The sequence below is a fragment of the Ammospiza caudacuta genome, chromosome 6, assembly GCF_027887145.1.
Source record: "Ammospiza caudacuta isolate bAmmCau1 chromosome 6, bAmmCau1.pri, whole genome shotgun sequence".
In the NCBI taxonomy this organism is placed as follows: domain Eukaryota; kingdom Metazoa; phylum Chordata; class Aves; order Passeriformes; family Passerellidae; genus Ammospiza; species Ammospiza caudacuta.
This window is the reverse complement of record NC_080598.1, coordinates 10,547,384-10,574,825: the sequence shown is the minus strand read 5'-3', so window position 1 is coordinate 10,574,825 and position 27,442 is coordinate 10,547,384. Positions and strand designations below refer to the sequence as shown.

The following is a 27,442-nucleotide window of genomic DNA, read 5'->3' as shown; positions in this document are numbered from 1 at the left end:
GATGCTATGTGCCTCCAGAACTGGAAAATAACAAAGCAGTGATCTTTAGCTCTGCATTTTGAAACCAAGCACTTATATCTCACTTGCACGCAACCTCCTCCATGGGCCCAGCCTTTAACTGGCAAAAACAATGGGAACAGAAATGCCTGGCACTGCAGAAATCAGTAACAAGGGAAAGGCAAAAACAAACCACAGGAATCATTTCAACACCCCAATTATTTTCATGGTTCAAGAAGAAAAAAAATTTTTTAATAATTCAAACCTCAAATTTTACCTAATGACGTACATTCATTTCCATGATTTATACAATTATTGCATAAGATTTGTGGTCATTTACATCTTCCAGTTCAAGTGACATTAGGTAGCACAATTTTGTATTAAATTATAGTTACACTTTCAGTTGATTACACAAGTGTGAAACAAGAACAAGACAGACTATTCCCTTTAGAACACCTTCTCCACATTTATCCAGATGTAAAGATGGCATAATGGAAACAGTTGTGATGTTTATGGTAATCCCACAGCAATTTGTCTTGCTTTGGTAGATTGTAGTGTAATGTTGTAAAGTAATGGCAAAAAAGAAAAAAAAATAAAATCAACCACAAAACCCCAAAGAACCTTAAGAGGCCAGAAAAAATAATCAAACTGGTAAGCTGATAAGAACTAGACACTTCATTTTGGCAAGGCAAAGCTATTTCAAGTATTCAGAAAAGTAGAAAACAAAACTTTTTTTTTTTTCAGTAGAAAAGTAAAATATGTGTGTTTAACCACTGTGTAATAAGTCCCAATACACTGGTGGCAGTGATTATATATCCCACTAGAAGGAACAGAAACCATCCTGACATGAAGCCATACTGAACAGAACAAACTCAAAACTCAGAAAACTGTGTGCTGATGCCTTGATCAGCTTGCCATGATGAGTGCTTTAAGTGCATGACTGAAAATAAGCATGATGATGCCACTGAAACCAGTGCAAGTGAGTTACTGGGGGGCTCTCTGGAACAGAGACGAGAGACCGCATGCAGACAAGGGCATGGCTTAAGAGGCAGGATTACAGAAGCAAGAAAAACTGCAGGAGTAGCTCAGAACTCAGCGCACATTTGTCCCACACATATGAAATCTACAACATATTTTGCTCTGCAGCACAAAGAAAATACAAGCAGAAAGGTAAAGAAACAGAAAAGGATCATTAAGTAATTTCTGAGCAGTAAGACAACAAGGCAAAAATATGGTTTTGACCTCAAAAAAAAACATCGGCACCATCATCCTGGATATTTTGCTCTCTTTCATGCAGAGAGAAATGGCAAATGATGAAAAAAGATGAGGAAAGGTACAGAGGATGACTGCTTGGTACTTCTGAAAAAACCTTTTTTAACTAGAAAAAGAATCGAGGGACTTATATATAGAAGCCAATTACCTCCCCCCAAGTCAATACAGAGATGACCACAATAATGTCTATTTTGGTGACAAGTGTCTCGTGGAGAAGGCAGTGCCCCAAAGGGCAATTTCATTTGTACATATAAAACCAGTGTTTGTGGTTGATTCTATTCTTCATAGCAGTTTACTAGTTATGTGGCAAGAGATTCAAGCAAAAACCCCTTTACTGAGGAACACTAGGGGATAACAAAAAGCATGTGGGCACAGCTTACGGCGAATCTTCCACTTTGGATTTGTTGAGAAACTTAATGGTGCACAGCATGTGGTTATTAAGCCATAAAGGAATGTGATCCTGAAATACTGGTTGAGCACCTTCAATTCCCACAGGCTCAAATTAAAATTTCAACAGTTAAGCACTTTGATTATCCCATTCAACCTTTTTTTTTCCCTCTTCCCCCTTTGAGTGGGCGACTCCAGTGATCATGGTACAACATTCCAGCCAAAGCTGATTCCCCTTAGCTTTTTCATGAAATACAACACAGTGTGGAACAGGACTTGGAAGAAAGTGAAAGGAAGAGGTTCAGTAAAGAGTAACATGAGAATACTGACTCTGAAAGAGAGCTTAGCTTTACCACACTGAAAACCACGAACGCAACTGCTCCAGTCCAGGCTCTAACAGCTCTCAGTGACCTAAATGGCACAACCAGCATGAACCCCCCATGGAAAGCAAAGAAAAACAGAGGATGTGCAAAGCAGGCAGTCCCTGTTACCAAGCTGGAATTGATTGTGCTCTGACGCGATTAACTCCCAAAAATTTGGTAAGATATGCTGGTGTCACATTACAATAAAAATAGTGTCTCAGCTCTCACTAGAAGAAGATTAAGGATTTTGTTCTGGTCCTGCCTAATCTGTTCATGAATTGCAGAGTGCAGCCCACACTCGGCAGCAAAAACAGGCAGTCCATTTTCCATTTTCTTGTGCTAAAAAAAGTAGCAGGCTTAGTGGTTATAAAGTTCATGTTTTAAAGTGCACTGTCATTTTAAAGAGACTTTCCCTATTAAAAAAGTAAATAAAACCTTCTGATATCAATACCCTATAAAAATAACAGCTGCAATACTCCTTCTGAAATTGCAACTCAAAATCAAGTTAGCAGGATTCAAATCTTTTTCAAAAAAAGATATGAACCCAAAATAAAAAACCTTTCTGCAGAGAATTCCCAAGCAAAATCTCACATAGTGTCCTACAAGCCCCTCTCCTAACAGCATCTCACAGAAAATCCATTCAGTTTCTTCCAGCTGACAACCTCAAGAAAACAGAGGTCTAAATAAATCAGTCCTTCCCACCAGTCACCTACATAAGTGCAGGTGTGGGTGCTGGTGCAGCTTTTCCATCAACTCCTCCTCTGTAGGTTCTTCCAAAACATCTCTACAAAGAAAAAGCATGAGTTGTTAGGGGCAGCAAAGGGAGCTTCCCAGCAATTGTTTTTGCAATGCTTATACTGAGATGTAACATGTACTTGTTTCAGGAATGAAACAAGGAATTAAAATTACAATAAGCTGATTCTCCCTAAAGATGCATCTAGTTGCAAGTGATCCATCCTCTACAGATGTGTCATGGAAACCAGCAGCTGTTTTCCCACAAGAAGCAGGGAAGCAATTTCCTGCACACAGTACAATACAACTGAAGGTCAGTAGATTTGTTTTCCTGAAAAAAACTCCCAAATGAGAACATGCTCCCAATGCTACTATTGAGTATCCAACATGCACCACAAGTTCCACTAATGCACGATCATCAAGTATTAACTCACCACCCACAATTTCATAATAAGCCAAGAACATGCATCACTTGTTTTTTCCTCCCTCTGCAGTTGCTCCCCTCACCCCCAGCACCTCCTCTCCCATCGTACAATGAGCACAAAGCATATAAAGGTTAGGCTACCAAGTCAGTTTAAAGCAGGCCTAACTACAGCACTTGCTGGATTTCTCCAAACAAACAGATTAAACAGTTTGCTTCAGAGGGAGGAAACAGAAGACATCTTGCAGCCAGCACACATTTCTTAAAACAGACAAAGAAAAAAAAAGCAACATTGATTATCAAATCCAGCCCAACTCACCTGAACATGAGTTCAACTGTCCTCTGGTATTCAATATCTGAAAGAGACTCTCGCTGGCAGCGACGGTCCCACTTGTGAATAAAGTTCTGAAATGTAAAACAGCAAAAGATAGAAAAGCTTCTTCTGATGGCACCAGAAAAGAGGTTATATCTGGTCACTATGTTTGCAGATAAGATTTGGGAGGCAGGTGAGGTTTGATTTTACATGGTGAACACTGATTTATTTAGGCATCAGCTTATTTACTTGGTGCAGGTCATTACTGTGACCTACTCAGGCCTTTGGTCAGCAATGAAATAAGTTTCTCATCACAAACTGAAAGAAGAGCAGAGCAGAAGACAGCCCTGCTGCCTTCAGCTCCTAGCAAGGACTGCCTCCCCAAGACAACTGTGTGAACTACCCTGATATGAATTCACCTGATAGGAATTTCTTCCCCTTTAAAAACCCAACAACATATAAATATACTGCTAGTCCAGGTTTTGCCATGTTCCCTTACCCATTTTGAATAACTCTGACAGATGAATACCTAGGGAGTATACACACAGCTCAGGCAAAAACAAAACCAACAAAAACAAAAAAAACAAACAAACAAAAACCAAAACACCCCAAAAAACAACAATCAAAAAACCAAACAAACAAAACCAACCAAAAAAAACCCACGAACAACACAAAAATAGCGACATCCTGCTCTCCTGCAATGGAATGCTGCATCTTGGCTCTGACAACAACACGGGGCCACAGCCCTGCAGAAACAAGTAGGCAGAAGATGTCCTAGACTGAAAGTTTGCCCTTCTTCCTATTTTTATAGTAAATTTTTATCCTCAGTACACTCAGCAATTTCAAGAACATCTCCAACAAACTTCCACAGGGTTTGAGATCGGGTGAAGTGCCCTCTACAGGCTCTCAGTTCCTTCCACTACCTATAAGAGAAGTCTACAATGGTGAACTTGGAGGAGACTTATGATTAGCATTCCCTTCTCCATCAGAAATTTGGATTTGCAGGAAAGTATGCCATGAGGAACTAGCAGAACCACACATTCTTCATGGCATTGCTCAGGCAACTGCACTCCCACAGTTTCTCTGAAAAACTCTAGAATATGATCTCTTGAAAATAACTGATCAGTTCCACTTCTCTAGAGTAGCACTGAGCAATGGTAGTAATTCAAATGGGGTGGGAAGAAACACAGGAGAACCAAATAAAATAAAAATTTTAAATTTAAATTGCTCACTTCATTTGCTGATAAATTAAAATGCAAAAAAGCCATCAGCTTGAATAATTAATGCTGAATTTAAATGGCAACATATAAGAGACGAGTAACTTTATAATACTGTAAATACTTCTCATTTTTCTAATAAGGAGAGTGTTACAATGAAATTGTACATACCCAGTAAGACAACCAGTTTTGTCACAAAATTGCAAATAAAACATACAATTCCCCAGGAAAAAGAAAACAATTCCTCAGCTCCTCGGGCGCAGGGCAGCAAGAAAAGTAAAGTAAGCACACACACAAACCCAACACAAAGTTGTCTGGCTTCTTTTCATTTCCTGCACAAATTGGAAGCCATTTTCAGGATCTCACACCAAATAAACACACTTCCTTACCTCCAGAAGTAAAGCCACAAAGAGATTAACCCAGATGACAGAGGAGATCAACCACCAGGCCACAAAATAGATCTTGGCCCACCTGCAGATCAGATGAACAGACAATATATAAAGGAGGCAGTAAAAAAGCTCAGCATGAGCAAAGCACCATGAAATCGTATTTTTTTCCTTGAACTATAATACTACTACTTTTTTAATGGAAAAGGGGGTCTGAATCAAAAAATTCAAAATAAAAAATGTTTGCTTTTCATTAAGTTAGCTAAACAGACTCACTCTCCTAAGTTAACCAGCCAAGGGTCACTGGAACAGCTCAACCCAGGCACTATCCCGTTCACTCAAATATTCCCCATGAAGTCAGTAAATACAAATGAAAGGTACGTCCAAGGTTTCAAGTCTAGAAAAAATTGTTCACCCACATAGACAACACAGAAGCATTAGACTTATTTCCTATATATCAAAACTGGTTCAAAAAAAAGGTAAGCAGCACCCCTCTGAGCAGATGGTAGGAGCTGTGCTATGTGTACACTTATTGTACAGGCACATTATAAGCTGGATTTATATGGGACTTCAGTATTACTACAGCTACTTACGGACTTGAATATCTTGAAAATGCATCCAAAAAGACTTGCCAGTTGTTCACCACCATCACATCCCAGAGGGTCACCACTGCTGCCTAAAGAACAGGAGCAGAACAGTGTTTAAGGGGCTGTACCACAGATCTAAGCCTCAGAAAATGAGGAGGAAAGACAAGCAGAGAGTAGAAGAACAAGGGATTTCATCCATGATTACACTCACAGCAAAGTCATCAAAGTTGTTGGGCCAATATTCCAGCTGTTCATAGGTCCCACACTGCAGAGTGCCATTATCATGTGTGGTGTTGGCAGCACTGCAAGAGATTACAGGCTGATGTGAACACAGCTCCCTGTGAACTCTGCTTTAGAATTCTTCTGTGCCCCTTGGAGAAAGTTAGATTATCTCATACAGGCAGAAAACAAGGGAAACAGTTCAAAAAAATGTATTTCAGATAAAGTAGGGTTAAACTACAGATAAGCATTTCAATGCAGCAAAAAGAAACAGAAGGAGTAACAGATAGTGAAGCTGTGTGATTTAACATTAAAAGTAGGGTGGCTGCGAGAATGAGAGCAAAAAAACCTGAACAATGCCAACCACAAACAGCTCAGAGGTAAAAAGATGCAGATGCTTTGGAAAAACAGATTCATTCTGAGCAGTGATGTTTAGAATCTTACCTGGTATTTCCCAAGGGAACAACAGCACCTTTAAACAGCATTATTCCAGTTATAGCAAATGCATAGAAAACCACCTGGAAGGAACATAACCAACTATTAGCTTTGAATATTTCTGTCACAAAGTAAGAAAGCAAAATGCAATTAACACAGAATTTATATTAGTACCACAGTTGAGGTAATAGCATCAAGAACAGTGCCTGTAGCTTTTAAACTGAAAATAGTTCTCAACTACTTGTTCTTACTTTTTAATATTCTACCTAATTTTCAGTTATGAAAATGCATAGAATAATTTTATCATCTATTTTACTTCTCTGTGTCTCAGAATGCTGATATTTAACTACAAACACTGCAGAATGGCAACTTAAAATCAAAGCTCAGTATCAGTATTTACAAAGAACAACCTAAATATCTGAGTTTTCTGCTAGAGTCAATGAAAATAAACTTTTAGTGAGTTTACCTGAAAGACAAAATGATGTCATTATTTTATATTCCATCAGCACTTCCCTAAAAAATGCTAATTAGTCTAAAAATAAGGTTTTGAATAAGACAAAGGATTTGGAAACTCGTGTCTTCTAATTGTTAGAAATGCAAGTTTCTTTTTAAAGAGACACCTTTCAGTCTATAGCAGTTGCCTAGGTGATATTGCAATTTTTATCCTAAAAAGATTGTTCTAGAAATAACCTACAGTTTTGCTTTGCTTCTCTGAGAAGGAACCATTTATTCCAGGAAAGCTTGAAGCAAGCTGAGTCTTCAAACAAAAATCTGGTGTGGGGCTTTTTTGTTTGGTTGGTTTTGGTTTTTTTTGGTATTTTGTTACAAAACAAACCCAAGAATGGGAAGTCTGGAGTAAACAGAAGAGAGATGACCTGGCCTACAAACTTTGAACGCCACTGGAATAAGCTGAAGCTGACATTTCATAGCCTGCTATTAGATGGGGTAACAGACCTGGCACTAAAATTGATTTATTTTATTCTTTGAAAAAATAAGTATTTAAATCACTCACTGCCTGAGAAATTAGCTAATCAGTTATATTATTTTATCTGCATGTGTGTTCCATGCTAACATTAGGAAAGATATTTTGCATCAGCTGGCAATGAAGTCAGATTTGACTACAACAGAAGCTCAGTGAGAACTTCCATGTAGCCTCAAGTAAAAGCAAATTAATTGATGGAAGAGGCAAACACTACGGCAGACTTGTCTCAGAAGTGTGAGTTGTACAGCACAACAAGGTTTTTACCACCTTAGATTTGCCCCTACCAATATCTTTAATTCAAAATGCAACATAAACCAATTTAAGCTCTATCCTCTACATATAAAAGGAGAAATTATTAGTGACAAAAATAGATATTCTGGTATTGTCATCTTATTGCAGGGGTTCCATACTGTTGTCTCCTTAGCACAAAAGTTTCACACCTTCTTGGTGTTTCTCATGGGCAGCTCCTCAGAGCACTGACTCCTCCTTCTTCACAAAGCAGCCAACTGACTCCAGTTCCCCTCTCACCCAGCCACCCCACTCTTTTATAGCATCTTCTTCTCACTGGGTACAGCCGTGGCCTGGTAAAGTTGGGCCTGCTCCTAATCTTTGATAATTGGCCCAGCTGCAACTCCTTAGGGGTGAGATTACTTTCTACACTATCTTTATTTTCTTATATTCTATCCCCCTACATTCTGGTTAAATTGCATACTAGGTATATAGACTAGAACAACAAATCATAATCTTTAACCATTCAAATTAAGCTACCCTAGAAAAACCCAAGAACAATAGCAGAACCAAACCTAGCCAGGCACTTCTTTGCCGTACCAGGAAGACACGGTTGCAAAACCAGAAACTCAAGAGTTGGGAGAATTTATGTAATGGACATCACACATTGTGATCCACCCTTTAATCATATTTGTTGAGTCTATGTTCTACACAGACACACCTAAAACAGGATGGCAGAGGCTCTTAAAAAATCATGTCCAAACATGCCATCTCAAGACCCTCTCAGCCAAAAACAATTTTAAAGTTGTTTTGCTATTTAATTTAATATATGCAAACCATGTAAGGAAAACTGATCTACTTTTAGCATGGATTAATTTTTACTTTGAATCCACACTACCCAGGCTAAGGCAAACACTCAAAGGAAGCTTTAATTAATCTTTTAAAGATACTCCTCCTAAAGGAGGCACTGCCACTGTGTGCTGGCTATCACAAACCAGTTTATTGTGGCTTTCCAAGACATGCCCTGGAAAAGAACTGGCTGGTTAAGGTGAAATGTTACTGCTCATGGGGATTGTACAAGAACCTTGTTAACTATGTTGGTGTCATATCCTTATTAAACTATAACAAAGGAAATTACAATCTTGCATCATGACTTACCACAAGGATTCCTGCAAAGGCTCTTAAGTTTTTCACCAGATCCAGTAGTGTAGTAACAACCAAAGCCATGAACTAAAACAGAGCAGAATTTTGAACCTATGACATTCATCACACTTCCAATCCATATAAAATTTTTACTACAAGGACAAAAAATCATGTCAAGAGAACTTGAGCTGGTTTTCTTTGGTGAGGAAACAGGCAAGAGTCAGTGATTTTCTGAAGGACTGTGCAAAAGTCAGGACAGCTAGAGCTGAGCTATTCCACTCACATGTTAGAACCTGAAAGACTCTAACAAAATTTATAGCTTGACCACCAAGGAAACCCAGGTTGTAGAGGGAAGAGCGATCACCTTCATGTTGGGGATAATCCGCAGGAACCTGAAGACAATTAACATGTTCACCAGACGCACCATATCCCACAGGGACAACAAGCCCATGAACTCAGGCCTCCTAGGAAGGGCAGAAAAAGGAACAAATCAGAGGAACAGCCCATGACAGAACAACACAGTTAAATCTACTGGGCTACAGGTAAATACATTGACTTACTTAGCAGGAATCTCAGCTACACTAAACTAATAACTGATGAAGGAAGGTATCCCCTTTAGCCTGGGCTCTTAAATATGTACAGACAGCTCTCTGAAGAGTATGTTTGTGCCTTGTGCTGGGGAGGAGGCACCAAAGAGGGTCCTTTCAGAAAACAAAGTGTATCAAAAAGACTGCTAGATTGAGATAGTTCAGGAACTTGCACAAAGAAGGGCATTAATCCTTCAGGGCATGCCTGGCCGAAGAAGGGCTTTGAAAGCAGCACTAGGTCAAAGGACTGTCTTGTCAACCTTCTTCCTTATGTGTTAACATTCCATAGGAGATGGGCATACACTTTAAAACCCAGCCCTGAATTTTGGCTTTTACATGAGCATGCTGAATGCTTCTTGGCTGGAAAGGAGGGCAGGTGGTAGGGATCTAAAGCTGCCAATGGCTTGGTAACACATACTAAGTCATGATTTGTACCTCCAATATATTCAACCCCAATAATGAATGAAATAATTTAAGATAACACTGCATAGAAGGCATAGTCTAGATAGCAGCAATATCACTGTCCTGCCCTGAAGGTGGCAATGGCTTGGTCTGTGGATGTGACAGCAGCACACATCAGGACTCAGAGGGAATGATCTGGATTGTAACCTGCTTGCAGTGACTGACACAAAGACCTAACAAGAATTACTGGTGCTCCAAGACGACAGAGCAAGCAATTGCTTACGTTTAAGAATCAAAGGGCAGAATCAAACACAAATATAATGATAACATCAATAATTAACATAATTAGTTAATAGTCTGTAGCAATTACTCTTCTGGCAACTATCACTTCTAGGTGATAAGAATACAAGTAGTATTCAAATATAAACCCTTCTAAAACCATAAGGTCTGACTTGTCTAACCCTGTTCAGAGATTCTAGTGAAATTAAGAGAACTTCTTGATTGTTGGAATGTTGAGGGGTTGAGGGACACAAGACAGATGACGGACTTTGTACCCGGTTAACATAAGAGATTTGATAACAGGATGCCTTGGCAAAAGCAAATGGAACTTTGAAAATTAGACCTGGATTGCAAGAAGATTAAATCAAAGTGGTTTACCAGAAAAAGAAAATCCCATTAAACTCTGCAAACAAGAGATGCTGTTATATGCAGAAGTTTGTGTATGTGATTTTCACCTAATCATTGCAGTACACATTACTAGTCTCCCTGAAATAGTATATAAGTGTTTGTATCCCAGAATAAAATCAGATTCTGATCACCAAATCAGTCTCTCTGTCTCTCTCCATCCCTGACACTTGATGGCAACATAACAAATATTCTGAAAAATCGGGGATACAACAAAAATCCTGAAAAATCAGGGAGTGTCAGTGTCTTAAGTGTGAGCTTGCATGAAGACACAAAGTAACAGAATGTGTTATGAATCACTTGTGAAGATTCAGGAAACCTTCCAGAATTCCTTTGCCTTCCTCTCTTCTTGTGGAGATGGTTTTCAAATGTTAAGATGAAGCAATGATATTTATGTTTTTTACAACAAAAAAGAAATCAGGATAGTTATCCAAAAGCTGTTTGAACTTAAGAAAATAAAAAAACAACTGTTTGCTATTACAATATCAACAAATAGTGTTTAGTCCATGGGATTTTCTTACTACGCTTTCTTACTGCATTTTACAGCCTTCAATCTACACACAGGGTTGAAGAGCTCTCATCAGCTGTTTGGGAGTTCATCTAACTGGATTAATGGACAAGCTGATACTGAAACATATTTGGTACCACATACACAACCTTATTCCCACTCCTGCACCCCTGATAAGCACAGACCTGCCAAGATATTATTTTAAATCACATTACAATTAAAACAAATGCATCCTACTCAGAAAAGCGATACATAACTCTAAAGCACTAGGAAAAAAGAAAGATTTTTTCACTTATCCATATTGCATGGCATCTAGTGACTACAAGGGTGCAAAATTCTACCAAATTTGGTGAATTGAAGACTGGGCTGATGATCACAGCATCATGACATGTATATATGACATGTGTGTGCTTCCCTGACCCACCACAGCCACTGAGCAAAGGGCAGCAGGTCACAGATGTTACTCACCAGCCAGGGTGAGGAAATCCATACACAGCAAAAGTTGCAATCTCCAAAATCTTCAGTTAGGAAAGAAAAACCAAAACAAAACAAAAGTCAAAACTTTATTTTATAAATCTGAGTTGCAGGAATTATGTAAGCTTCTTGACAAGAAACATTTTCAAGACCTTTAAGCAACTAATTGGACTCACTTTAAAGCTCTGAATTGTTGTATTTGCCTAGTTATTCTCCAAACAAACCAAATGTACATAGAGCATCCAACAGTGACTCACAAAAGGATATACAGTGAATACCATTAACCATTAACTTGACCTCATCTGCCACAGGGGTGTCAGGCTTTGACCAAATAATTGTTATAATAGTCTGACAATTGTTTTTAAATTTAAAGAGAAAAGTGGTTTTAAACTATGGAACAGAATGCCTCATGCAATTATTCCAGGAGCTGAATTTTTCCAAATAAAATTTAAAAGTCTTCTTATCAGGAAAAGCACCTTTTCCATGGATTTAAATAAGCCTATCTTCAGAACACAGACATTAAGAGAACCATGTATTACCATGCAAACTTTCCAGCCACAGAAACCCTCAACACTGGCTCATGTAGTTCAGCTCAGCAGATCAGTGCTAAAAAAAAAAGCAATCCCACCAACTCTTGTAGCTCCCTAAACCTCCCGAGCCAACAAATCCAAGAATGTGTAAGCAAACACAACACTCACCAGCAAAATTACAGTCAGAAGTCCATCAAATCTATTGCTTGGGTAAGACAAGTATCTTTTCAAGCCCATTGCTAAGATTTTTAGCAGCATTTCCAGCAGATAGTACAGGATGAAGAAGCAGTTGATAGCCTTCACCCCCCAAAAGAAAAACAACCATTACAATTCCTGACATCTCAGGGAACAGCAATAACTGCATGGAATATTGTTGCATCTTACCCCCAGGAAGAAGTCATCTCTTTCAGATGGCTGCTTATCTGCATCCATCACCAAAACCACCTTAAACAAAAAATATTTTATGAATCTGCTGCTTTACTGCTACATTAAACAGATTTTTAAGCACAAGAAGTCTTTCATGTTTTGCATAGACCTTTTCAAGCAGCTTAAATTACATTTTTAACTGCAAGTATTCCCTCTTAACACTTTGCATAACTAAAGCATGCCAAAAACCCAACTGCTAGAAAAAGCAGTTATTTAATGAAAATTAAAGAACAAAAGCAGAAATTACATTTTTAGCAGAGAAAAACCAAAAAACAATGACAAAAAGAAAAAGAAAGAAAACCACTGCCCCACAAGAAAAAAAACCCTTTACTTACACAAATAGAAATAATGTTTGCCAGGGCTACCACATTCCCCAAGTAGCCAAAGTAGGGATGGCCAAAGGCAAACTGCACTTTCTGCATAAAATAGGATTGGTACTCTGGACTGGGAGGGTGCTGAAAAGAACATAAAGAATTTGCTGAGTCACAAAGCATAAGCATTTTAAAAATAATACAATAATTTTAAAAACACACCCCGTCTCAGATTTAAAAACCCCAGACAGTTTCAAAGCAAATCTTCAGGGCCACAGACTAATTTTGACATTTCATCAGGAAAATGTTTTCCAGCTGTGGCTACTAACAGCAAGAGACCATTGTGATTATGGCACAGCACAAGGTAATGGCAAGGGAAGATAATCCAACCTCTCTCCAATGCCCCAAGCAGATAAACTAAACACCAAGCTACTATTTGTATACATCCCTTCCCCATTTCCCAACATTTTATTCAGAAGTCTTAGATACATGCAAACATAGAAGAGAACATTTCTTAACCCTGAAATAATTTAGTGTTTTGTTTTTTTCTTTCTCTCTCTCTCTCCAAGTGGAGAAAACTGCTTTCTGCCCATCTTCATCTGAACACTGAGAGAATCCACATTTTGTTCTTCATTCAGGGACTGGGGGAAAAGACTGAACCATTTTGCCTGAACAACTCACTTTCAAATGCTGACAGAATAAACAAAGATGTATTTTGTACATTTAGCACCACCTAACAATCCCAAACTAATGCTATAAAAGCCCCCAGAGCAATTTTGTCTGTGGCTATAAAAGCTGCTCACAAAAAGCTTAAAAATCAATGTGACCACACCTTGTGTTCACATGTTGCAAACTTTGTTTATACAATTTATACGAGAGTACTCTCACTTATTTTTGCACAAGGTCAGACTACTTCTGATGCTTTATAAATGATGATCACATACATACTTGCTTAATGGCATCTTTGTCTAGTTCTTCAAAGAGCTTCTGGAACTGGGCAGCTGACAGCTGGTCACAGGAGCACATTTTGAGTGACTTCACATGAAAGAGAAACATTCAGATCAACATCTGCAATAGGAACATCTGCAAAGTTTGCCAAAACCCCTCAGACTACCTTGGAAATCTAGGAATAAAGATGTAATTCAAGCTCTTTGAGTGAGGTTCAGTATTGCTCTGCTTTAACACAACACTCCAAGTGACTGGAGGACATGTCTGGCCTTTTCTGTTTTCCCTCTCTGGGATCACACGCTCTTTTGACTCACTAAAATTTTAGTACCATGAAGTAGTGCCACTGTTCTGTTATGATCCAAGGAATGCTGCAACAGAGAGGAGATCTTTGGATTTGCTAGTCAGGATTGATAGTCACCAACGTAAAGGCTACGAAAATATTTAAAAATTTATTTAAATAATATTTTAAAATATTTTAAAATAAAGTTCTTACTCTCATGATGGCTTGCTTGCAGCGAGAATCCATCTCAGCTTTCTGCAGCACCTGTAGTAAGGACCCAACACTGACACAGGACCTATTTAAAAGAAAACAGAATGGGCCCTGCTACAGATTAAGTTCATACATGGCAAAATTACCTGTTCTAAATGTATTCCTACCTCTTTGTTTTGAAAAGCAAACGAAACTACAAGTAGTAAAAAAGGAAACAGACCCCATACAAGTCACGAACAGTGTGGTATAAACGTCCAGTTGCAGAAAAAATAAATAAATTAGATGAGCAACAAGCTGCCATTTTCGAGACTACACCCCCAAGTAAATATATGAAAACAAAACAAAATTACCAAAAAATCTACTTTTTTTTTTCTTTTTTTCTCTAGATAATCTAATCCAAGGTCCTTCACTTACTGTTGTGCACTAGCAGGAGTCTCTTTCAGGGAAGACAGCACCTCAAACGCAGCCCGGATTCCCAGCCGCCTCCTGAAGAGCGAGGACTGAACTGATTTCTGAGCAGTAAAAACACCACAGAGGAAACAATTTACTCACACTTCAGGCACTACTGTGTCCTATGGCCAAATAATACACTGATCCTCGGGCACACATCCCAGATTTGTGATTAGAGATCAGAACAGGAGACTGCCCTAGACCACACTCCTTGCAAGAACTCCGTGTACAAGGAGGAAGGAAGCAAGTAAGCAAACAAGTCCCTGGAATTCAAGTAAGCATGCAGGTTATGGTTTATTTTCTATTCTGAAGTGCATAGGCATACACCTCTTCCAGAGGCACTGGCAACAGCAAAGCTCAAGCATTCACAGAAATTCACACTAGCATGCAGAGAGAAGAGTTAGAGAGCTTGTCCCACTCCAGCTTCTTGCCTAAAAGCACAAATCCAGAGCTATGTTTTTTCAAGGTTTTTTTAATTACAGGAATCACTTTCAAACTTAGTTACTTTATTAATAGTCAGATTATGTCATGCTGTCATGTAAGAAAGAAGAAAATTGAGAAAAATGGGATGAAACAGAAGAGGAGGAAAGGATTACCAAAAATCCTTTCTGCACATATTCTGTTTACTCACTCCTCTGCCACAAGAGTGTGGGGGCCATTCATTATGACTAGTATTGCCTTGGGCTTATTATCCAACAAACTTCACCTTCTCTCTGAAACTCTACTAGAAAAGCTACTGGGCCAGTCTGGGTAAGGCCTGGTCTAGTGGGAGGTGCCCCTGCCCATGAATGATCTCTAAGGTACCTTCCAATCCCTTAATATTCTATGATCTGCAACAGCAGTTATATAAACACCACAGCAGATTTCCTTCGCACAGTTTAAGTTACTCAGCCACTTGTCCTTGGTCAGTCATACAACAGTTCCTTCCCCCCCACCCCTCACAAACAGTCAAAATTAGAGATCCACAGCATATTTGGAAATATGCAAGCAGGTTTTGCCACCAGAGGGGATCAAGCTGTAACAGCACATAAAGGGAAAAATATCTGCATCAAAGAGCATTTTGTACCTTAAAACTGTATCTGCAATCAGAATGGGAAGGCTCCTTTAATACCTTAATTCTTCAAAGGTCCAAAGTTATGGCAGAACATAGAAATTAGGAATGCTTTACTCACCAGAAGGTACCCTCGAAACTGGTTGTATATTATTGCTGTAAGCAAGTTCATCAAAAACAAGTTGCCTGTTGGAGAAAAAGAGGCAGTAAAATTTACTGAAAAATATCTGTTTCTCAAAGAAGTTTCAGCATATGCAGTAAATCAAAAGTAAAACTTAAAGAAGGTTATTTTTCTTGCGTTTGATTTCCAAAAGGCATTTAATGTTTGAATATACTGTAATGTATATTCATGTTACCAAGAAACTCCAAACCATAAGCACCTTCCATGAAAATGATCTCACAGACACTTTGCAATAACTGGAAGAATCACAAAAGTGAGAAATTCATGATTAAACTTTCCTAGAAAAATAAAACAGTGCAGATGGTATGCACAAGTTGAAAGTGCATTAAAGACAAGAGGTAACTTACCTAACACAGTGAAGAGGATGAAGAAGATGGAATATGCTCGATTCTTAGAATACGCAGGTATCATCACTGAATCAAATTTAACAAAAATAGGAAGTAATATTTTAATGCTTGAGATGCACAATAGAGACCTCTAAGAACTTTTGGTAATTGGTAAAAGCTCTCATAGGCTGGATTTTAGAGTGGCATATATAATTGCACCACAGAAAGGCAAAAATCAAGTTACTAAAGGCATGAAAAACCTTTACACAACCTTCCTGTGGCTGTACTAAGAACCAGCAGCTGAAAGAATGGTTACAGTATTCTTAACAGAGCAGTCTTACTCTGTTGTTCTTCAAAAGGAGAGACAAGTGTTATTTCTGAAAGACTGCTCACCATCAGGATTATTTGCAGTAGTCAGCAGGACCAGCAGTGACGTCAGGGAATCCGGCAAATTCCGGAAATACACCACCCACTCCTTATCCTGCTGGTTATCCTGGGCAAAGATGTGTTCATTGTTAAGAAAAATACCAAGAAACCACTGTCTTAGCAAGGAAGGGGGAAAAAAGTTTACATTTTTTTAAACAATTAATGTCAGTCAACAATCAATTTCTTACACACCTGATCAAATCTACCCTGTGGAAAAAGCAAAAGCCAGAAAGTTAATAATTATACATTCTCTTAATAAAAATTAAGAGAATGTGTAAGAATACAGAGCAATCACATCACTTACTAATACTAATAAAAAAGCACAAGTAAGAGCAGGAAGCCCCACATGAAATTATGTCTAGCTAGCACCTCAGACCCAGGAAGAACAATCACGCCACAAACGGACAGTGTGGGACTCAGAACCTTCATCAAAAACACACTGGGAGGCTGATCTCAGATCCTTGGATCCTCCACATATATTTTTTTTTTTTTCTGAAGGTCAAAAGAGACAGATAAAAAAAAAAAAAAGCGGAGTGCGAACAACACAAACATGAGTCAGGCACCACAGGACAAACAGCTCTGAATCTGCTGCAAAGGCTGGAATACGTAACTCTAAAGGACATACACAAAAAAATGCAGAGTCATGAATTTCATTAATAAACCTACTTTTAGAATTTGCCTGCAGTATTTTGCCATGTTAGATAAAATTAGTTTGTATGGATGTCAGAGCAGCACACCAAAATAGGAAAGTCCACTCTCTAATTTGTTATTTTTTACCTCAATGTATACACAAGTGATTGGTTTAGGTATGAAGTTATAAATATACATCTGCTGGGGAAGCTCATAGCTGAAATTAGATATGACAAACAGAGGTAATACAAAGGTCCAGAAGGCAACTAACAGTGGGAAAACAGACCTCTGCTTCTAATTCCAAAGATTCTGTAACATGGGAATTCAGGGAATTTTCTGATTGTGAGGAAGAATAGAAGCTGGTTTAAGAGCAAATTACAGCAGAAATGAAGGTGCAAAATTGAGATTAAGGATGGGACAAAATTAATGGGAGAAGTAGGCAAGAAATTGTTGTGTTTACAGTAACATATTTATGGAAGGCCTTAAAAAATAAGAATGAAAAAAAACCCTATATAATCTGAGTGTGGTACACTAAGATACAGGAAGTCTAGAACAGAAGGAACATATCAAGATTACCGGAACACAAAAATAATTTTAACCACAAAATTTCAATTTTGCTTTTCAGAAGCAGGAAGAGAGAAACAAGAGGAAAACCCAAACGGATCAGAAACCCAAACTAGTACAGGCAAAAACCTACCAGGGCATGGCCTGGTAGAAATACCAGTACTGAAGAGTGAGAAAACACAGAAGAAACTAAAGTTAGCAAAAAGCTAGATAGGGAAGAGAAAAAAATAAATGAGTGATAATATAAATGAAAGAGTGACAAGAGCTTTGGAGACAGAACAGCACAGAGGGTTTCAAAAAAAGCAGAGAAAGTAACTCAAGGGATCAAACTGGGTAAATGTATAAGGAAATCTCCTGCATACACAATACCATGCACATGTTAAAGCTCTCCAAGTGGACTTCAAACTCATCTCAGTACATCTGACAACGTGACCTTTCTCAGGGAAAAAGAGTTTCACTTGTTTGACTATAAAACTAGACAAGAAGCTGCTGTGCAAGTACAGGAAAAAGGCACCCAGATCTACCAGAGTAGGCAGAGAATTGCTTACCTTTGTTCGAGCAAAGAGCAGCATGGCAAACATGGTGAAGAGAGACAGGTGAACAGCCAGTAGTAGAAGAACACTGTTGGAAAGCAAATATATCAAAGTATTAACAGTATCTTTGTCTTATTCTTAATATCCTCTTCTAAAAATGCAAAATTATGCCATATAAAGAAAACCAGGCATGTTTTTAAGAAGTTATATGGAGATAACAGGAGGGGATGTGAGTTTTGATACAAAATAAAAATCACACTTATGTGCCTCAGTTCTTCCCTTACAAAAGGGTTTAGAAAAGCAGAATCAAAACCTCCCACTTGACTAGCAATAAAAAACCTATGTCAAACACACAGTCAGGTCAAAATCTAGAGATCCTGTAGAGACTAACGGGAATCAAAAAGTTACCACAACCTTCACCCTCTGCGACCTGACCTCACTGAGCACTTAGCTACCCAATCCAGGAGGAAGCTGCTCAGATGCCCCAAACTGGAACTCCAAGGCTAACAACCCTCTACTCCCAGCCATCCTGTGAAAGGATGTTTTCTGTGCTATAACCCACCTGGCCATTTCAGGCAATGTGCTGTTGATACTTTTTAATGTTTTCTTCATCATAGAGGAATTCTGGAGGAGAAAGAAGGGGCGAAGGATTCTCCTTATTCTCACACTCTGCAAAAAACAAAGGATCAGACACTGAGTTCCTGCAAGACTGGCAGCTCAAATATTTTGAATGCAAGTTCGCCAGTAAGCCCTGGACACACACATTGACTAAGCAAACAGCAGAACAGAAAAAGAACTGAACTCTGCTCTTCTGAGCTCACAAAAGACGAAAAAAGATTCCACACCTCATTAAAGTGAGGAGAGATTGCTTTAAAAACACATATTGACATTTCAATAGTTTCATCAGGCCACTAATTGGAAACAGTCTAACTTCACTGCTCAGTAGACATAACAATCTGGCAAGAGATGGCATTTTTGTATTTTTTGCCAAGGTCCATCTCAAGAAAGGGATTAATAGAGAGCTACTTTCCATAAAAACAAATATATATTCTAAAAATAAGTCCTTAACTTCAATTTTTCAGACTGTTTTATAACTAAATGGCGTGGTAATTACTTAGCAATTTCTGTCTCTGACAAGACTCAAGCTGTCAGGGCTTTTTTCCCCCACAACACTGCAGCAAATTATCTTTTTGATTCTTGCAGTCAAGACATTTGCAAGCCTTCAAGTTATTCCTGTCACTTATTTGCTACGTCAAGCGTTTCAGCATCTTGCACTTTATGATCAGTCTTCTGTGGGCCACACTTAGCAGCAAAAAAAACCCATAGAAATTACTTTATTTCTATTCTCTTGTTCATCCATCCCAGCAGTTCAACTGCTCCTTCTGCCACCGCTCTGTGTTGGGAGACTCCTGTTCAAACTCCCTGTCCACTATCTCACCTCAAGATTCCACATTTTAAGATCATGTCTCTCTCATTCATTTCCCAGCATTTTTACCACATTAGTGTTCTCTTAACAAGGATTGCAAGTGCACAACAACTCATTTAATGTAAATCTGTGGCAGGCAAAACCAACTGGGAGAGTGCAGTATTGCATCAAGGAGGGCACTTCTAGAACCATTTCCAAACTTGATGTTGCTCTCAAAACACAACTGTTTTGAACACAGTACAGCTTCAGGTTAGAAAGCTGATGGTAAGCTACCTAATTACCTTTTTAATTAACTTTTTCTTACACTTCACTACAGAGGCTTTGCCATTCACTCAAGTTAAGCACATAATTCTCCAATTGCATTTCAAAATCGGTGCCAGGCAATGAGTCTTCCCTGCACCCTTCAACTGCTGATAGACTAAAGCAATGAGTGCTATTTAATTTTATCAATAAACACAAAACTTACATTAAGAATAAAACAGAATTCTTTACTAAGCAAAATTACACCAAACTTTTTCTGTGCTTCAGTGAATTATCCAGCTATGAAAGATCAAAGTAAAGCTGTTCTTACCTCTTTGCAGAAAAAACTCAGTGACACAATCCAATCAGCGAGGGAAACAATTAATGTCAGTATATAAGCCATTAGCCATTTATTTTTCCAAAATTCTTTCCATCCAATTAAGTAACTCTGGACAAGGGAAATAGAAGGAACAACCATAACTTACTTTAATAATAAAATCCAATACCCTAATAAGTCAGCACCAATTTTTTTTCCAAGTGTCCGCAATTTTACATTAGTGCTCTTAAAAAGCTCTCCAAGATCCAAACAAAAATACATTGTTGAGGTATTTTTCTCCTACAAGAACTAAATAAAGGTCAGCAAAAGTTGCACAAAGGTCACGAGAAAGAAATTCTCTGAATGCAAGAAAATTCTCCACTTAATAAACATAAAAAAGGGATTTTCCAGAAATAACTATCCTAAGAAAGGTGAGTTTCTGACAACTTTTATTTTGTGTAAATGAACCGACATATATTTATTATATTCCCTGATTTTGTAGCCTAATACAAGCAGCTAAGCCAAAACACTTGCACTCTGAGCAAAACTTATTTCATTTAATTCAATTAGGAAAATCAGGTTAAAAAGAAAGGGAATAAGTGTCTTAATTAAGTAAATATTCACTTGCTAATTTCTCCTGAAATGATGCTCTAATAAAGCAAGGCAATTTTATCCGGCAAACTCAAGGTTTAAAAAACAATTCTATCACACACCTACTGCTTCATTCAGTACCAGATGAAGGAGATGCTCACCTTGACAGACACATCAACCACGAACACCAGGAAGCAGAGCAGCTCCATGCTCTCCGTGAGGCCGCAGGGAGGATTCCAGGCGGGAAGGCGGTAGCGCACATCGGACGTGATGGTGAGTGAGGAAGGCTCTTCAACGAAAGCCAAAGCCAAGATTACAGTAATGGTTAAGCTCAAAATCCTGTTTGGACAGAGATTAAATCAAAAATAAAACCAACAAAACCATAAAAAAAGTATCAAAAAACACCACCCCAAAACAAACCACATAATCCAGCCACAAAATGAGTCAAAATAATAACAAAATACTTAAGAGTAAAGCAATTTTCTTTGAAGAAAACCAAGCTTTATGATACCATATTTCAATCAAATGGGTTAGACGACAAGGCAGCACTTGACTAGCATGTTGTTGCCTGCACTGGAGATGTAATGGCTGACCACCAAATAACATGAGGCGGTGTCCTTTTGAAACTGACAGCAGCAAACAATCTTGCTGGTAATCCAACATGTTTAGAAACATACACTTTGAAAACTCTTGAGGCACAGTGCTTTAAATCATGCTAATTACTCCACTCATGCAACAATGCTGTGGCTGTTTCCAAAGAGCTATCTCTGTCATCAAACTTCTATAAAATTTTATGTTTTCCACTTCTATCATGCTCACATGTGGTCATAAGAACTTACTTGCTTCCTAGAGTAAGTTCTTATAAAGATAAAAACACAATTAACTAATTATCTAACAAATTAGAAAGAGGAAGAGTAGTTTTTCAGGAAGACTAACTCCTAAACAAAAAAGCAAAGAGAATAACCAAGTTCTTACCACTGGCAAGTCCTGGAATAGTACCATCGATAAAGCCACAGGGATTTGGAGTCCACACGGTGATTTATAGATCGGTACTGAAGGCAGGAAGCAAAAAGGATCATTCAAACATTACATTCAGTCTAGCTCAAAAACAAACATCAAGTGACCAAAGCAAACCAAATTAGTACATGTTATTAATTATTAAAGTATCAGGTCACCCATGATCACAAAGGTGCTCTACATGTGCGAAAAGGGAAAGATTGTAAAGAATTTCTGCTATCTAAAGACCACAGAGCTGCTCAAATAAACTGTGTGCCGGTCATCTCAAGCAAGCATTGTCATCATTCCAAATAACAGCATTTGTAATAATTCAGTGACTGTCACAGACATCTTTTGTGAAAAATCCTTTCTTGGGATTTTTCTCCCTTCTGAGAAGCTGTGGCCTCAGCAACAAGATGTAAACAATGGTTATCTGCTGCTGTGGAACACAACAGGTGGATCTGTGATTGGTCTCCTGTGGATGTTTGGATTTACTGACCGCTCACGGCAGAGCTGGGTCTTGCTCTTTGCCGGGAGACAGATCTTTGTTATTCATTCTTTTCTATTCTTAGCTTAGCTAGCCTTCTGAGAACTTTTCCTTCTATTTCTTTTTAGTATAATCATAATGTAATATATATCATAAAATAATAAATCAAGCCTTCTGAACATGGAATCAACATTCTCGCCTCTCTCTTCACCTGCAACCCTTGTGACCACCGTCACAACTGACTATTCTATGTACTCGCCAAAATGGTCCACCCACTTAATTCCCCTCTCCAACATTCATTCCACTCATGGCTCTTCTTTTGTCTTTCTCCTCCAACAGGCCATAAAATGCAAACAAATTAATTCTGAACAGAAGATACCTCAACCTATGTCTTTGAATAAAATATGCTTCCAGATCAGGAAGTGCCTGTGATTCTTAAAGAATCCACAAAATTCGTCCCTCCTCTGTGACAGATCCTGGGCTGTTCTTACTCTGCCCCTGTTGAGCAGATGCTTCCAGAAAGGTGGCCACACCTTAAATACATCTGACCCCCAGAAATCTCCCAACCAAGCAGCAAGAGAGCTCAAGGAATGCCCTTCAGCATTCCCACTGCCTAGAAGAAAACAGGATCTAGGAACCTGCAGTAGTGGTCAGTAAAGGAGCAACAAAGAGGGAATCAAGACTTCAAAAGGCATCGAGTTCAGCTGAGGAGTTCCAGCTTCACACTTGAAGCCAGTCTTAAACTCTTGAGCTTTTACCAGCTCTTAAGATGTGCAAGTAGTCAGATGGAGAGGCAAATTACAGGGTTTGCTAAAATCGTTTCTCTTAGCAGTAGGTTAGTCACTAGCAAAACATCCACAATCAAACCAACCCAAACAAATAAACAAACAAAATAACACCATGAAAATCACTCCACAAACCAGCATGTCTTCTGAAACCCTGAAAGAGATTACTTCATTGTGGGGAAAAATATATTTCTCCTAGGCAGAAGTTCACTGAGACTTGCATACCACAGGAATTTGGAATTCTTATTTTGCTTTGTGAATTGAGATGGTGGTTTACAAACATTGCCTGAACACAGAAGAACTTAAAAACTGGCAGAGTGTGTGACAAACACCCAGCACGGGAAGCATAAAGGCTAACAAAAAAATTGTTACTTACTTGTATTGCATCTTCAATAAATACTATGGCTTGGTTTATATAAAGGTCATTATCAGCTCCAGCACCTATGAAGTAAAAAAGAAATAAGAATCACTTGCTGTATTTTGGATAAAACTGCTTATCAGTTAAGAGAAGGTGCACAATCACAGTTCTCATGACCAAGGGCACTGTACACACACAAAAAAAAGAGAGTTCCTGCCACATCTGCTCTGTCAGCAGCACTGTGCATTACATTAAATATGTAATAATAATATCAAACACATCATGCACTTTTCTGTGTTTTGTTAAAAGGTTCTCTTTTAGGTTTAAGTAGCCAGATTACACTGGTGGTTAAGTACCACAAAACTACACAGAGACAAGTCCTAACAGACAAAATAATGGAAATTCAAATTGTTCTTTGACAGGGTATGCAGTCAAGCAAAGCCAGGAAAATCAGGAACTATTACTATGGCAATTTTTATTTTTGTTTAATAAAGATACTGTGGTATTTGTTCTTCCAAAACCAGCAGGAATCTCCAGTCATATGAGAACTAAATTAAGTGCTTTTTAAATTTGTTCTGAGAGTTACTATTACCATACCAAACAGATCAGAGCTCAAGACACAGCAAGGGGTGAAAGAACACAATTTGAAATAAAATACCACTAAATTAGTTACTATGACACTTTTAAAAACCCATAATTAAGAAGTCTATGTGAAAACAGACACATAAAAAATAAAGGGCAGCCATTTGTGTTTACTTGAAGTAAGATCTTTCGGGAACTTAGCTGGCAATTAAGCAAAAAAGAGAAATAAAGGCTGTTAATGTCAAAATAAAGAAGGGGAAAAAAAAGAGATATATAAAAAGAGATAAGAAATTGAGGGGAAAAAAAAGAGATATATAAAAAGAGATAAGAAATTGAGGGGGATTCCAGATATGAAAAACATATGCTAGTGTAACCTTCCCACAGAGGAGAAGAGTCCCAAGGAGCACTTCACACCATCTCCACCCAGGAGACAGCAATGACAACCCGGGATACACGAAGGAGTTGATCCCAGCAGTAACACAATGCCCTACCACACACACCCAGCAATGCCAGAAACACCATTCATGAGAGCCACAGACAGTTTTATGTTCCACATGATTCAGCAGCATCAATTTCCTACAAAGACTGCAAACGGTTTTCAAATGTCATCCTTTATCTGAGCATCAGCAACAACAGTTTTGTACTGATCCTGATATGAACCATGGCACGAGAAAGATTTGAGCACAAACAGCAGACAAGCCAGGCTCAGGCAGTAAAGACATTATTTTTTTTAATGACATCTCACACTAGTGACATAAAACCAAAAGTTGCTTAAAGGAACCATTAGCTAAAAGGATTGCAAGGACAGCAAAAGCTTTAGGTACTTGAAGCACACCGCAAGCCACTAGTGTTGATGCCAAGGGTTTTGGAAGGGCAGAATCTAAGTGGCTGCTTACAGTATAAAAATAAAACAGGGAAATTAGCCAAAAATGTTTACTATAGCAATTTCTCCATACATTCTACCATGGATATCCAACTTATTCTGCAACTCTTAGTCACAGCAAGTGACACTTAGTCACAAGTGATGATTAAAGCGTTAGTGGCTCACTTTGGGCACACAGAATCCATCCCAGACCCTGAACTCAGCGCTAGCGTCTCGGTTTGGGCACGCAGAATCCATCCCAGACCGCGCTGCACTTCTGGAACTGCACAAAAGAGCAATCAAGTGTGAAGGTTCCCTTAGGTGATGCAACATCCTGATAAAAGAGAACCTGAGGTCTCCAAATGATTCCATCCTGGGAGAATTGAGATGTCACACCTAGGACAGCCACTGGGTTCGAGAAAACCTTGTCAGCAACTTAGAGGAAAACCCTAAAATCACATAAGCAACTAAAGAAGCCTGGGGCTGCAGCAGCAGCGCACGTCTCGCACCTGAACCCAGCGCTGACGGCTCCCTCAGAGCCGTCCCCGCCGGAGCTGCCGGGAGCAGCCCGAGCAGGGCGGCCGAGCCCCGCAGTACCGTGGGAGGAACCCTGGGCTTCCTGGCGCTCCCAGGAGCGCCCCAGCTCTGCGGGAAAGACAAGAGCTCCGCCTGCTCCAGCGTCCCGGGCACTCACCGTCCTCGGCGGCCGAGCGGGCACCGCTGCGCTCCCGCCACAGCCCGCGGCCCGCCCGCCAGCGCCGCGGAGGCAGCAGCGGCTCCGCCTCAGCACCGGCCTCCATCCGCACCACCGACCGCGCCGCCGCCACCGCACCACAGCCAGCTTGCGATGGGGCAGGACGGGGCGGGAGGGGAGGGGAGCGGGGCTCGGCCCGCCCCGGGCGGCTCCGCCCGCCGCATGTGACCGGCTGCGAGGGAGAGCGGGAGCCGCGGCCCGCAGGGCTCCTCCCGCCGGGCCCGGCGCTGCCCCGGCGTTCGCCCCCTGCGCGCCATTTCCCGCCCGTCCCTGGGGTACTGGAGCAGGCGGGGTGTGAGGGGGAAAGTGTCGCGTTTTCACATCCCACACGTCAATCATGGGCTTAAAAAAATACATCCCCGATAAGGTGTTGCACATTTTTGCCTCAGGCTGGTTGCAGGCTCCTGGCTGGGTGCCTCAGGGCAGCTGAGGGGCCGCTTCCCGCATAAATCACAGTCCTAAAAAACCGTCCACATCCCTGGTTGCAGAAAGTACTTAATTTGTATTTAATCACCTTGGCATTCCATGAGCAGCCGTGAATGTCACTCACGTTGCTTTCACTGTTAAAGATGCTTCACTTTTGCTACTCGCCCTCTTTTCTCACGCTCCCATTCACACGCCCTTCCCCTGGTCAATTTCATAAAGCTGCAATTTCAAAAGAAGCGTCAGGCCAATTTGCCAGCGCTTTTCTGCCGCATACTGGGATCTGTGGCAGCATAATGATGAACACGAGAGCGTATCAATCCCTCATTTTAGTATTCTAGCCTGGCAAGTAAAAGTAGACACATCCTTTGCTCTTTAATTGAAAGCTACATTTAGTTTATCAAACGGAGAGCTCTTTACTTCAGTGAATATTTTACACATTTACTAGTCAAGACTGTTATAAGGTGACTCTTAGTTGTAAGAACTAGTTGAATTGCAAATAAAATCATGGACCAGGGAGCAGTGTTCACTGTGGACAATGGTGTGTGATAGGCCAGCTCTCTTTCTGGTGGTAGCTGGTGGTATGTAGGGAAATCAACAAGCTCATAGTCAAATTCAGCCAAATGATGAAAAATTGATTGGTCTCTAAGGGCCACCTTTATTTAACTCTGAGAGGAACACATATAATTTGATATATGTTTGATAAAGAACAATGGGGTAGCCTTTGCTTTCACCTGCACCACTGTTTAGTCAAAAAATAAGTTTAACACTGACTTCCAAATAAGTCAGGGTAAGAGCAGCTGAAGATAAAAACAAAAACTCTTTGATGTTATCTTTATATTGTTGTGCAATGGATTGACCTGGGCTGCTCCATCACTCCCTTCCTCAGTTGGACATGGAGAGAAAATATGAATTAAGGGCAGGGAGAGGTCACTCACTGAATATCATCATAGGCAAAACAGAATTTTCATAGCAAAAGTATTTTAATTTATAACAAATCATAACGAAACAGGATAATGAGAAATAAAGCTAATCCTAAAGACAAACCAGCTCTCCCTCCTTCCTGGGCTTAAACTTATTCCTGATTTTCTATCCCTCTCCCTCACTGGTGTAGCAAGGTAGAGTATGGGGTTATGGTCAGTTCTCGTTGCTTCTGCCACTGCTTCCTCCTCAGGGCAATGAGTCCTTCCCCTCCTTCAGCCTGGGGGTTTCCCTCCCACAGAGAACAGTCCTCCACAAACTTTTCCAATGCGAGTCCTTCCCACCGGCTGCAGTTCTTCAGGAACAGCCTGTTGTGGGTTTGCTGCAGTGCCACAAGTCCTGCCAGGACCCTGCTCCGGCATGGGCTCCCCTCGCCACAGGTCCCTGCCAGGACCCTGCTCCAGCATGGGCTTGCAACAAGTTCACACACTCCTTTGGG

At 39.7% G+C, this 27,442-nt stretch overlaps 1 protein-coding gene across 1 annotated transcript; it reads right to left on the bottom strand.

Moving 5' to 3' along the window:
- Positions 1 to 233: 233 nt before the first annotated feature.
- On the bottom strand, positions 234 to 25,655 carry TPCN2 (two pore segment channel 2). Its single transcript, XM_058806980.1, has 25 exons — positions 25,540 to 25,655; positions 23,420 to 23,484; positions 21,751 to 21,827; positions 20,937 to 21,114; positions 20,200 to 20,316; positions 18,765 to 18,871; positions 18,218 to 18,290; positions 16,443 to 16,542; positions 16,071 to 16,136; positions 15,664 to 15,728; positions 14,456 to 14,553; positions 14,045 to 14,126; positions 13,552 to 13,638; positions 12,628 to 12,747; positions 12,251 to 12,310; positions 12,035 to 12,163; positions 11,331 to 11,380; positions 9,046 to 9,145; positions 8,697 to 8,768; positions 6,338 to 6,411; positions 5,886 to 5,976; positions 5,681 to 5,763; positions 5,091 to 5,172; positions 3,491 to 3,576; positions 234 to 2,802 (listed from the first exon to the last, which is right to left on the bottom strand). The coding sequence occupies exons 1-25, from the start codon at positions 25,643 to 25,645 to the stop codon at positions 2,724 to 2,726; spliced, it is 2,247 nt and encodes a 748-aa protein (XP_058662963.1). The 5' UTR covers positions 25,646 to 25,655; the 3' UTR covers positions 234 to 2,723.
- Between the last annotated feature and the right edge of the window lie 1,787 nt (positions 25,656 to 27,442).

Coding starts and splice junctions, on each gene's coding strand:
- TPCN2 (XM_058806980.1), bottom strand. CDS start 25,645: ATGGAGGCCGGTGCTGAGGCGGAGCCGCTGCTGCCTCCGCGGCGCTGG. Junction 5,977..6,337: donor GTTCCCTTGGGAAATACCAG/GTAAGATTCTAA, acceptor AATCTCTTGCAG/TGCTGCCAACACCACACATG. Junction 3,577..5,090: donor TTGTGGCTTTACTTCTGGAG/GTAAGGAAGTGT, acceptor TTTACATTTCAG/AACTTTATTCACAAGTGGGA.